Source organism: Acanthisitta chloris, unplaced genomic scaffold (assembly GCF_000695815.1).
Source record: "Acanthisitta chloris isolate BGI_N310 unplaced genomic scaffold, ASM69581v1 scaffold13944, whole genome shotgun sequence".
In the NCBI taxonomy this organism is placed as follows: domain Eukaryota; kingdom Metazoa; phylum Chordata; class Aves; order Passeriformes; family Acanthisittidae; genus Acanthisitta; species Acanthisitta chloris.
Genome location: NW_008671079.1, coordinates 1,111 through 12,902, shown reverse-complemented (window position 1 = coordinate 12,902; position 11,792 = coordinate 1,111). Strand labels below are relative to the sequence as shown.

Here is an 11,792-nt window from a genome sequence, read left to right as displayed (position 1 = left end):
AAGAGAATTAAGAAAATGGAAAAAGGGAAGACATGTAGGAAGGATTTAACAGTTGGGCTTACTGTTTGGGACTGAGGAAAGACACAAAACACTCATTTTTCCTGAAGGGGACCTCACTGACCGGAACCACATTTCTTTTGCCTGTAAGCCCAAATTTGATGTCTTATGTCAGAGCACAAGGAGAAAAGGAACTTCACAAAGCCACCTGGCCTGAGCCTACAACCATACAGTGTAACCAGCAGATATATTGCTCCTTGCAGTGTGGGAAATGTCTGCTAGTTTGTGTAAGCATTGCAGGTCAGGAGTGCATGGCTTGGGACTGAGCTGTCACTGAAGGTGACTTATTAAAATAGCACACAGAGTGTTGTTATAACAACCTGGGGCTTCCCAGGTGATACAGGCAAATCTGCACTTAGCTTGGCTCTAATGATGAGAATCAAATCCACACAAATACATGGATAGACATAAACGATATACACAGTGTGTAATTGCTTGCATTTAGAAACCCAGCAGTTTGTAACATCTGTATGAAAAACAAGAGGAATAGTTCTAATAACAATCTCCTGCAGAGATTGTCTCCAGAGGAAAAGCTTCAGTGGAGCTGCTTCTTTTCTGTTTATTTTGGGAATTGGGTATGAGTCAGTCTTCTGTTTTTTGGAGGATTGATCTGAAATGTATCTAGAAAGGGTTAATAAGCACTGTCTTCAGGTTTTTATAAGCATGTTTCTTGACTTGCTGTTTTTATTAGATAACTGAAGAGGAGGAGGAGAAGGCTGCGGATAGGCTGCTATTCAGTTTTCTTGTGCTGGTAACAAAGCTAATCACAGGGTGCAACTTGATCCAATTAACCAAGAACAGTGATGTTGTGAGCAGTATCTGGGGTGAGTATCAGGAGTTATTAGGGCTGTGTCAGAAGGAAGATTCTTGGTGTGCCCTGTGGTTTTTCACACCCTAATATAAACAACTGAACGTTGTCATACAAGTTTTGCATGCTGCAAAATGCTAACACACAGCAGTTATTGGGCAGTGAAAGAGAAGCTGCTAATGGAGAAGATTACATGGTTGATGTAAACAAGACACCCTCTGTCTCAGTTGCTGGGAAGTACTTTCTATTACTCTGAGAGCAAATAGTTGAAAACTATTGCATGTTTGACCATAATTACATCCTCTTGGATGAAAACATTGAGTCTCCTGGGAAGATGAGATTTTCTTGATGAGATCATACATACCAGCTAGCAAGTGATGACACGTGGTAATAGTGCTGTAAATACTGTGTGTCTGCCAGGATGTGAAGGCCTGGAGGTTATTTAGTTCAAGCAATTTCCCTGCGAGTGATCATATACATTATCAGGCTGGTTTATTGGCATTTTCTTGCCTTGTTTTTAATTGCCTCATTTGCTTCAATCAGAAGATCTGGATCCTGGATAGTCAGTGTCCTGGAAGAGTTCAGCCTGCCAGGTGCCTTTAGGGAGATAGGACATAGCCACTGTAAATCCTGGATTGCTTGATGGGCAGTTTGGACAGAGGCAAGACAGATGAGCAGCTCCATCTCTTCTCTGAAGCATCCTCAGCCTCTCTCCAGGGGTTTGGTGTGACCATCCACTGCAGGGCCAGCTGACATGAGTCTCACAGCAGCCAGTCCCCAGACATCATGGGCAGATGTGCTAAGGCCCTGAGGGGACCATTGTTGCTATAGAAACATGACTTGTCAGACAGGAGCAGAGCAAATGTCTTTTTTTGTGCTGTGCCTACTTTTCCTGTCCAACTGCCATCACTTTTCAGCAATGGCCCCATCTTTGGAGGTTTGGAAGTGCTGTGGGTGCACTCAAGCAGGTCACTGTGGGGATGTTTGGTTACCTGTAGCTTTTTGCTGCACTCTGCTTTGTCTGGATCAAGTTGCTAAAAAGTCTTTGATTGTGTTCTGAGCAGATGAGCACAATTTACTTTTTACTGTAGTATGTGCTGTGGTCATTCTTAGAGCGATCTGGTTCTATTTCTGTTCTCACTGGACCAAATCCTGTGCTGAAAGAAGCTTTCTTTCCCCTAGGTCATGTCCAGTCTCACCTGTGGTATCCTCATAGCTGGGTCTGGCTGACAGCCACTGAGATCTTTGGCTTGTTGTTTGCATCTTATAAGCCAGAAGATCTTGTCAACAAGTGGAGGGAAACAAAGTCAGGAAAGAGTAAAAATACACCAGCAGACCTGTGTGCATCCACAGTCTTCTTGACTGCTGAACTGGACAAAAAGGTAATGATGACTGTAATACTCCACTCTGCTTGCCATTTATAGTTCTTTTTTTAGTAGCTTGTCCACTGCCTAATCCTGATCACTCAAGGATTTGAGGAGGTGTCTCTGCTGCAGGGAGCGGGCTGCTCTGGGGTCTTATTCTCAGCAGCACAAAGATTCCCCTCTAGACTGTAAGATGTAGGCAGAAGTTGTGTTGAGCTGATCCTTTGGTCTTCCCTGGGAACTGCCTTTGGTGACTGCAAAATACTGCTTTGAGCTTCTGCTGCCAGCTCCCTTTAATGGAGTCATTTCCATCTCCTTTTTTCTCTCCCCAGATGAAGGAACTCGTGTTTGCGTTCTGCCATCAGCTGCAGTCCAAGTTTCTGGACGTGTCTCTGGGTGAGCAGGTAAGAGCAGGAACAGGTCTGGAGCTGCAGGAGGGCACAGAGCAGGCTCTGGCCCATGGAGGGGGTGTTATGTCCTAGTCAGGACAGCAGCTCTGCTGGGTGGTAGTGGCTCAGGGCAGATAACACAGTGCAGGAGAGGCTACTCTGTCCTGAGGGCATCTGAGCGGCTGTGAGCCTCATAAGCACCCAGGAAGTCCCACTTATGGTGTCAGCCTGCTTGAGGGGTAGCAGGGACAGAAAGGGGAGGCACCAGGCAGAGCAGGACTGGGGCCTCTTCTGTCAGGGTGAGTTTTGCTCTGCAGCCCAGACTGGACAAGTTCTGGCCCAGACATCCTGGAGCAAGGATCTAGATCTCTGGTGATGGGTCCCTACACTTGCACTGGAGCCCTGGCTGTTTGCTGGGAGTGTTTAGTCCAGATTTATGCTGTTGCTTGAAGGTCTGACTCCACTGTGAACCTGGTCAGAGATTTTGTAGAGAACCAGCTGCTGCCAGAAGTAGCTCATGGGGAGAGACCCTCCCATACTGCAGGAGGATATTGGGGTGGGCCTTCCTGATAGGAGCAGCCTGCTCTGTCACGTGGCTCACCTGGCAGTGGGGGAAGCCATTACAGCATCCTGGGTTGGCAGGTTTCTCTTTCAGATCAAACCTTGGCTCTTACAGGCCCTGATGCTAACAGTGAGGGAGACCACAGGGACTGACTCCTCTGTTTTCACGCTTCAGGTTATAAAGAACTTGCTTTTTGTGGCCAAAGTTATTTACTTGCTAGCCCCTGCCACAGAAGAAGGTGAAGAGGCAGAAAAACTCAGCTGTGAAGTGGAAGAGCAGGAGGCCTCAGATGAGAAAGATATTTCTGCTCAAGGGGAGGGAGAAAAAGAGGACACAGAAGAGAAGGGGCAGCCAGCCACCCTGCTGTGGTTAATGAAGAAGCTCTCTCTCATGGCAAAGCGAGAAGCAGCATACACCCCTAAGGTCCCTTTAAAGGTAAGCACAGGGGTAGACCCACTGCTTTTGATGATAGGCACTTCTACAGGAGAGTGCTGCTCTGGCTCTTTGCTTTTGAGGGACCAGCTGTGAGCTGGCACTGAAGTGAGGATTAGTAGGTGCTGAAGAAAGAAGCATTTCAGTTTGGGATTCTCAGGAAAGGCTTGTGCCAGTCTGCTTCTTGCTGATGCTTCCAGCCTTCTTGTGGGGTGGTAGAAGAGTGGTAAAACCCCAAGGCATCAAGCTGAAGGGGACAGAGCATTGCTTTGAAAGCTGGAGAGCACTAGGTTTGTGCAGGCAGGGGCAGTATGGAGTTATGTGCTAGGAGAAGGGAAAGGTGTGGGAGAGCATCAGGCAGAGAGGTTGAGCTTTCATGTCTTCAGCTGCTTGTCACTATTCAGGACAGTGAGGAGAATAAGCCTGTTCAAAGTGTTAACAGCTGCCAACCCTATGGAGTCATAGGTCACGTTTACAGATCCCATGGGGTTGTGCCTCAGCTAAAGGCTGTACTTGGATGCAGTAAGGCCTTGTAACAGCAGTGAGTTTCCCACTCAGGTGTCTCAAACAACACCTTGTATGTTGAACAGTGATGCACAGCACTCTTGTAGCAGGTCAGTTGGGCAGTTTCCTTCCAACCTTCCTTACTTTGTGTCACACACTTAATTTTCAGAGAAGCTGCATCTTTAAGTTCCTGGGAGCAATCTCAGTGGATCTGGGGAAAGACAGGATCAAGCCCTACCTTCCAACCATTCTCACCCCTCTGTACAGGGAGCTGAACAGCAACTATGCAGAGCAAGGTAAGTGATTTCCCTTGCAAAGAGGAGAGTGCTTCAGAGCTGTGCCTCAGCACAAACACTGCCTGTCGTTCCTTTCCTTCTTGAGGCATTGATAACATAGTGAATTTCACTGACTTGGTAACTAAAATACCAGGAAAGGTGGAGGGTATATGTCAGCTGGAACAACAGTCTGCATGTTCAAAGACTGGAACAAAGTTGAGCAGGTTCCTGCGTGCAAGTGGGCAAAGCTCAAAGCATGTGGTGTAGTGGGAAAAGTAGTACTCAAGGTGGCAAGACTCATAGAGTCCTTGCTGAGGAGGGGAACAGAGCATGGGTCTCAAGGAAGCCAGGAAAAGGCTGTTGCTCCCCCTTTGGAAGTATAGAAAATGACCTGCAGTGCGTGGCACGTGTGCACTGTGACTGAAAGTAACGTGGGGTGTGCAGGCTGGTGTGCAACTATGGAACTGGGCACAGAACTTCTCCTTTCTCCTGAATGAGTCCAGGTCACTCTGTGCCGTCAGATCCTCTCTGACTTGTTTCTCCGTGGAGATCTGTGTTTATTGAAAGGTCTTAAGAAGTCAAGTCCAGTGTGAGAAAGACAAAACCAACTTCCCACTGAGCATGAGCCTCTTTGCTTAAGAGCAAGAGACTGCTGTTTAGACTGTTCATGAAAATGTGTTAAATCAAGCAAAATCCAATGTCAAGACAAAAAACAGGTAACAAAGCAAAAAGGTTTCATTAATTCTTTGGTTTGTATATGCCATGAAAATTCAGTGTAGCACTGTGTGCCCACATCTCACACAGAATACAAAGGAACTGAAAACCCGTGGAGGAGGTCAGTAGCAGTGTTCTAGGTCAGGAACAGCTGCCTTGGCTCCTGTTTGGTTTTTAGCTAAGCAAGTAAGAGACTTGGAAAAGACATTGTTGAGATTGACACTATTGTGAGTGGATAAAGATCAACTTTTTGCTTTCTCTGTCCACTCAGAACCAGAAGCCTTCAAATGATTTTTCAGAGTAACTGCAGAGATGTTTTTTCACATGTTGTGACACAAGCAGCTTACACAAGCTTCTCTGGAAGCTGTACAAGCAGTTGGAAGAGAGATCACTTGGATGGCTGAGGGAAGCATTTGCTCCACTCTCTTTGTAGCCTTTCCCCCCCCAATATCTTTTTTTTTTCCCCCCAGTGATTGTAGCTAATATATTGTCACTAACTAGTGATTCAGACAGTTAAGTCAGCCCCTATTGGGGCTGAAGTGTGATTTTTATTTTTTATTTTTTTGCTGGCATGAACCTGTGGTTCTCTGTGAAAGCTGGTGAAAGAACCAGCAGGTATCACAGGCACTGGTCTCTACAGTGTACTGGGCAAGGTGAATCATTGCAGTCGTCCTTTATTAAAGGGGAATCCATACTGTGCTCTTGGCTTTCATTCCATATGCTGAAAAGATTAAGTAAGTCAATTGTTTTAATAGATCCAACACTGAAGAACCTTTCCCAGGAAATCATAGAACTTCTCAAGAAGTTAGTTGGACTGGAGATGTTTTCGCTTGCCTTTTCTGCTGTGCAGAAACAGGCCAGCCAGAAGAGAGCAATGAGGAAAAAGCAGAGGGCTTTGCAGGTAAGATTCTACTTTCTCTTCTGGGAAAAAGAAATGGGACTTCTCTAAAGGCTTGAGAGCTGCCCAGGAAGGGGAGTTTGAGGAAGAACTTCATCCTGAATTAGGACAGTTTCATCGTTTCATTACTGAACCTTTACAAGAAGCTCTTTATGATGAGCCTCTTGGGCAGGTTCTGGCTGACAGCGATGCTTTCCTGCTTACCTGAGGAGCAGTGGTTAAACCTGGGGAGAGCAGCCCAAATACCCTAAGTTCTGAGGAGCCTAAGAACACCCATACGTTGTCTTTAACAGCCACCAGTTCCTTAGGAAGTACCTGATGTTTACAGCAACTGTTGTCATAACAACAAATACTGTTTTTCCCCAGACTGTAGCAAATCCTGACATTGCTGCAAGGAAGAAGCTGAAGAGACATAGGAATAAAGCAGAAACCAGGAAAAGAAAAATAGAATCCTTGCGCCCTATGTACAAGGCCAAGAGACGTCGAAGTCATGCACTGAAAGATTTAGCAATGGTGGAATGAAAAAGCTTTTCCTTCCTGAAGGATTAATTTATGAAGAGTAATACTGACCTAAAGAACTAATCACTGTTAAAAAAAGTATTTACATATTTTAATTGTACGTATTAGTATTTTTTCATGTCCTCTTTTCCATCTAGGATGTTAAATAAGACCTTTTTGATTTTATTTTTTTTCTAAAACCTGTATATTTACCAGAGCATGTACAGTTGAATGGGCAGCAGCCATGATGTTTTATATTAAATTTTGCTTCATTTGTAAGAAATGGGTCCTGTGATGACTGCCTTCGTGCCCATGAGCATCCTGGTCCTGGGTGGAAAAGTCTGCCTCCCCACTTAGATTTGTCTTTCAGTTTCTGCAACTGTACTGAGCTGCTTACCACATCACTCCTGGCTAAGCTGACAGAGTACAGGAATAACAGCTCATGGAGGTGGAAGTTAAATTCAAATTACAGCCCTGGCACATCAGGGCAGTAGGTGTCTACTGATGACATTTATTTTCCTTTCAGTATCTCAGTGGTATGTTAGCAGCCAGAGGTAACACTACTTGTACTCAGTTACTGTACTTCATGGTAACTGTCTACACTGAAGGATTATGAAGTATAACATCAGCTTAAGGAAATCTCTTTAGGTGTTAGGTATACTGCTCTGTGACTGCTAGACCTGGCAGCAGTTCAGACTTGTTTCTGTAAGCAAACAGCCTTTAGCAAGCAACACACCTCTGAGTATAGCTGACAGTTCCAGGTTTTATTAGTGTTCTAGTACACCAATATGCTGGCCACTCAGAGCCACCAGAGGAGGGAGGAGGGATGAGAAAAAAAAAACCACTTTCCCAGCCAGTAAGACTTTCATACAAATTAACATAAGTACATTCTTGAAACAGAAAGAAATGGAGTATCATAATGTACACAGACATTCACTTGGTTCAGTTTTACAATTCACGAGAGGCATCCACGTTACAGGAGTCAAACTCAGAGCTGTCCTATTTACAGGTATCTGTAGCCTGAAAACACTTAACTGCAGAAAGGGAGATGCTCGATGATATAGCTGAAACTTCCTTGCAGTCGCCAGTTTTCTATCACTGCCTGCTCTTCAAGGCCTCCACCAACCTAGGAAAAAAGTCACTGAAAAGTCATTTCAATTATGCTGAAGTACTTTCAGGAGACACCCACTCACATTCCTCTCATGTGGATTCTTGTCTGTTGTATCAGACTTTCCACAGATTTGGTCTTAAAAAAACCCAAACAAAACCCAAACCTGTAAAATGAAGCCTATGAATGAAGCATATTTAGACTGTTACTCACCACTCCATTGCTTCATCAAGGCCTGTGCCTTTAGTTGCAGAGGTTTTGAATATCTGCCATTTTCGGTCCTTCAGAGCTGGTAAACCAAGGGCATTTGCCATTTCTGTGGGAGTCATGGCCTGTTCCATGTCCTGTTTGTTTGCAAACACCACCAAAATGGCTTTCTTCAACTCTTCTTCCTAAAAAAAAAAATAAAAAAGGGAATCATGGAAGTTGTTGCAAAGACTTCCACTAAATTTATTTCAGCAGAGAAAACCTACATAATGAAAAAAAAACTTCAGCAGCTCTCAAGTGATTTTTGTTTCCTGATTTTTGGTTTTTAGAAAATTCTCCAGTGACAGAATGGTGTTTGTTTAAGATTCCAGCACAATATCACATAGGAGCAATTTCAAAACATGGCCAGTCCTACCTGTTAAATCATGAAACAGGCAGGTAGTTGGGTTTAGGAAGGCATCTCAAAGAGCCTGCAGGAATTTTGAGGGGGGGGAAAAGGGGAACAAAGTTTTACTCAATTCATCTTACTTATATTACCCTGACTGCCTATGTTCTTCAGCTTCAAAATGTAGTAAAATAGTAATTACTGTTAATCCTTCTGCACCTAATTTTGCCACCACTGCAGTACTGAGCTGCTGTCCTTGCAGGCAGGTAAATTTTCATACGACCACAAGGCTACACATAACTACCTGCTCAGCAGAGCTGCACAACCTGTGAAATATCTGCAGTGCCTTTAGAGCTTTTCTCTCAGTCACAAGTGTTGCAGGGGCTGAAGTTTCACAAGTGAAGTTCAGCTTCACTTGATTCACTGAATCAAATTTTCCATTCTCAGTTTCTGTTCTGTCACTCTTGTTTTCTTACCTCTAACATAGCAACAAGCTCTGATTTTGAAGTGCCAATTCTGTCTCGGTCACAGCTGTCCACGACATAAATGACTGCGTCTGTGTTCGAATAGTAACACCGCCAATATGGCCTGCAGAAGAAAGAGAAGTTCCAGTCGTATAATCTGCATGTTTAGCAGTGCTTTGTAGGTAATCAAATGCATATTACCCAGAGGAAGTAAAAACTGTCTCTGGGGTGAAAGGTCCCAGGAGGCAAGTAAGAAGAGACTACAAAAAGGAACAGACAGTGCCAATACTCTCCAAGGCAGAACAAAAAAACACACCAACAAACTACAAAAAAACCCAACCAATCAGAAGGAAAAAAAAAAAAAGCAGGACAGAAATGCTGGGGATAGATTTATTTGGGAATCAGCCTACAGGACATCAGGTCCATAACTGAGGGACAGGGAAACCAACAAAGTTTAAACACACAAGCTTCGGCCATAGGTAATCATTATGATCACTGAAGGAGGATAAATGGAGCAATCTCAAGTGACTAATTCATACAGGCAAGTAATTAGCAAGGGTCAAAAGAAAGCAGCTTTTTCTGAATTACCCTACTGAGACTAAAAGGGAAAGAATCTGTAGCTTACTAACAGCACCTTACTGAGCACTGAAAGAGGAATCATGAAAGGATCACACAGGGGTAGTGAAGAGATCACAGAATGCACAGAATGACTCATTACAAAATTTGTAAAGCTTGCTAAAAAATTACTGTCTAGACCTAAACCCAACTTCCTACATTTACATTCTTAAGAATACTTAAGTATCTTTTGGGGTTTCTGTCACCTACTTCACTCTCTTTCTCAGAATGCTGCTCAGTCACCTATTACACTAATAAATTTGTTTTTCAAAGCAAAACTATATACAAATGAAAACATTTGCTGCTTCTTTCCAATCTGTAGTGCATCACAAGTTTTACAAATTGAATTCCATCAGATGAACGTGCTCTCCTGACAATGGGCTGGTTTTAAAACTTAACCAATTTTACGAAGTGCCACCTATGAGAATTCCAAGAACTTGGCACTTTTTAGAGGAAATTCTATCTTTGTTTATCTATTACCTTATGCTTGTCTGTCCTCCCAGGTCCCAAACTTGAAATTTCAGATTCTTGTATGTCACTGTCTCAACATTGAAGCCAATGGCTGAAAAAAAGGTTAGACAGTTTCACTGTTGGTGATTTTTCTTTGTTTTTATGAAGAACAATATAGCACTTAGTCTAAGATTTTCAGGCCTGAAAATTCTCAGCAGCTTCATAACAAAGCTCACGCCCTTTGCAGTTACCCCGACAAACATGGCTGAAAATAATGCAGTAACGTTTGAGCAATAAAACCACGTTGTAATCGTGTTGTAGAGATTTGTAACAAATGCTAAGGTGGTTAAAAATCAACAGAAGTGTGCTTGAAATCACCAAAAGAAATTGCACAAGGGTTAAGGAAGTGGCCTGCTCTGATAACCAAGTACACAACTGACAGCAATAGACACTAAAGGAATGTGTCCTTCATGTCCACACAAGGTCTGTGCTCTCATCAGAAGCAACTTCTCAACAGAGGACTTGACACTGTGATGTCTGGAAGATGGCAACAAGGCTGCAGCACATCACATATGTCACTCCTTTTCCTGCCAGCCCAGAGAACACAGCACAGAGAAGTGAATGGTGGGTGCAGACTGCTGAAAGTTGATGGAGGCTGAAATAAGAAAACCCTTGGGCAAATGGATTACGGCACAAACTGCTGGTTTCTAAGGTAAGCCAGACTGGACCAAAGTCAGATTCAGGAAAAATGCAAGAGACATGACAGGGACTCAGAAGTCAAGCATCCCTTGTCCCTCATGTCACACAGAGTGATCCTGGCCAGACCACTCAGCACACACATCAGGTGTTTGCAGTAGGTGGCTGTGGTTACACAAATCCTACAACAATTGGTGAAGTCAGGTATATTTTTTTAAAATCAGCATCATCTCCCATGAGACCTCACATTGAGTTTTGTTACCTCTTCTACAGAAAGTAATGTTAAACCACCTCCTTTCTTTTTCGCTGTGTTTAACACTTGTTTAAGTGTTTATGTAATAAAATGAAGCCCCTTGTAAAAAAAGATAAACGACAGAAGTATGACTCACTTAACAGCTGTATCTGGAAACAAAAGAATGATACAGTCCACAGTCACCATCCACTGAACACTGACCTAGCACAAAACACCTGCCAAATCATGCTAACAATCTTAAGGTCAGTTGTGTTTGCATTTTACAGGGCAGCATAAAATACTCCTTTGTAACACTGTTATGCAAATAAGTTCTTAAATAAAACAGGGCAAGGTTCCCACAACATAAGGTCCTTTTATGAAGGAAACATGTAGTAAGTTCAGCTGACAAAGTTTGTGTTAGGGCTACAGGCAAATCACAGGCTACAAATACATTCTCACTCCAGAACTGACCACTTACTCGGAATGGTGGTAACAACTTCTCCAACTTGTAACCTGTAGAGAATGGTTGTTTTTCCTGCTCCGTCCAGTCCCAGGATAAGAATCCTCATCTCTCGAGTTCCAAACAAACTGGAAAAGATGGTGGAGAAAAAGCCCCCTACAAAAAGCAGAAGAGAAAGATGCTTCCATGTCAGCAATGTGGAGGATATGGAAATGCAGATAGACTCAGCTCAGCAGGCAACAAGTGAGATCAAACAAAAACAAAATGAAATTGACCTAATTTCTTACACGGTTAGGCACTGGAATAGGGTGCCCAGGGAGGTGGTGGAGTCACCACCCCTGGAAGTGTTTATGAGGCAACTGGATCTGACACTGGAGGATATGGTTTAGGGGTTACAGCTGTGACAGGTTAACGGTTGGACTTTATGATCTCAGAGGTCTCCTCCAACCTTGATGATTCTATGAGTCTATGGACAAGCAGTTTCTTTTCTCCAGTGAAAACGGACAAGTTCAGGTTGTTGCCCAGATAGCTTGTGCTGAACCACATTGTATCTTCCTGGTTTATGCTATTTTTTGGCAGACCAATCCAGCAAAATCAAGTTGCAGCAGCACCAAGCTTCCTCATTGTGGCTACATTTTTGTTTTCCTTTTCTCTCAATTTGCCAAAATCTGAGC

General features: G+C 43.6%; 2 protein-coding genes across 2 annotated transcripts in view; one reads left to right on the top strand and one right to left on the bottom strand.

The window, feature by feature from the left end:
• The window catches only part of UTP20 (UTP20, small subunit (SSU) processome component, homolog (yeast)), a gene marked incomplete at its 5' end in the record, with an annotated part of 62,537 nt that extends 55,753 nt beyond the window's left edge, over positions 1-6,784 (top strand). Inside the window, 7 exons of the mRNA XM_009073960.1 lie at positions 749-881; positions 2,048-2,247; positions 2,562-2,633; positions 3,355-3,615; positions 4,286-4,412; positions 5,861-6,006; positions 6,370-6,784. Coding sequence (XP_009072208.1) covers positions 749-881; positions 2,048-2,247; positions 2,562-2,633; positions 3,355-3,615; positions 4,286-4,412; positions 5,861-6,006; positions 6,370-6,525 — 1,095 coding nt within the window. The remainder of the gene's footprint in view (positions 1-748; positions 882-2,047; positions 2,248-2,561; positions 2,634-3,354; positions 3,616-4,285; positions 4,413-5,860; positions 6,007-6,369) is intronic.
• A 460-nt stretch (positions 6,785-7,244) lies between these two features.
• On the bottom strand, positions 7,245-11,275 carry ARL1 (ADP-ribosylation factor-like 1). Its single transcript, XM_009073959.1, has 5 exons — positions 11,137-11,275; positions 9,761-9,842; positions 8,678-8,789; positions 7,823-8,001; positions 7,245-7,627 (listed from the first exon to the last, which is right to left on the bottom strand). The coding sequence occupies exons 1-5, from the start codon at positions 11,225-11,227 to the stop codon at positions 7,597-7,599; spliced, it is 495 nt and encodes a 164-aa protein (XP_009072207.1). The 5' UTR covers positions 11,228-11,275; the 3' UTR covers positions 7,245-7,596.
• Positions 11,276-11,792: the final 517 nt, after the last annotated feature.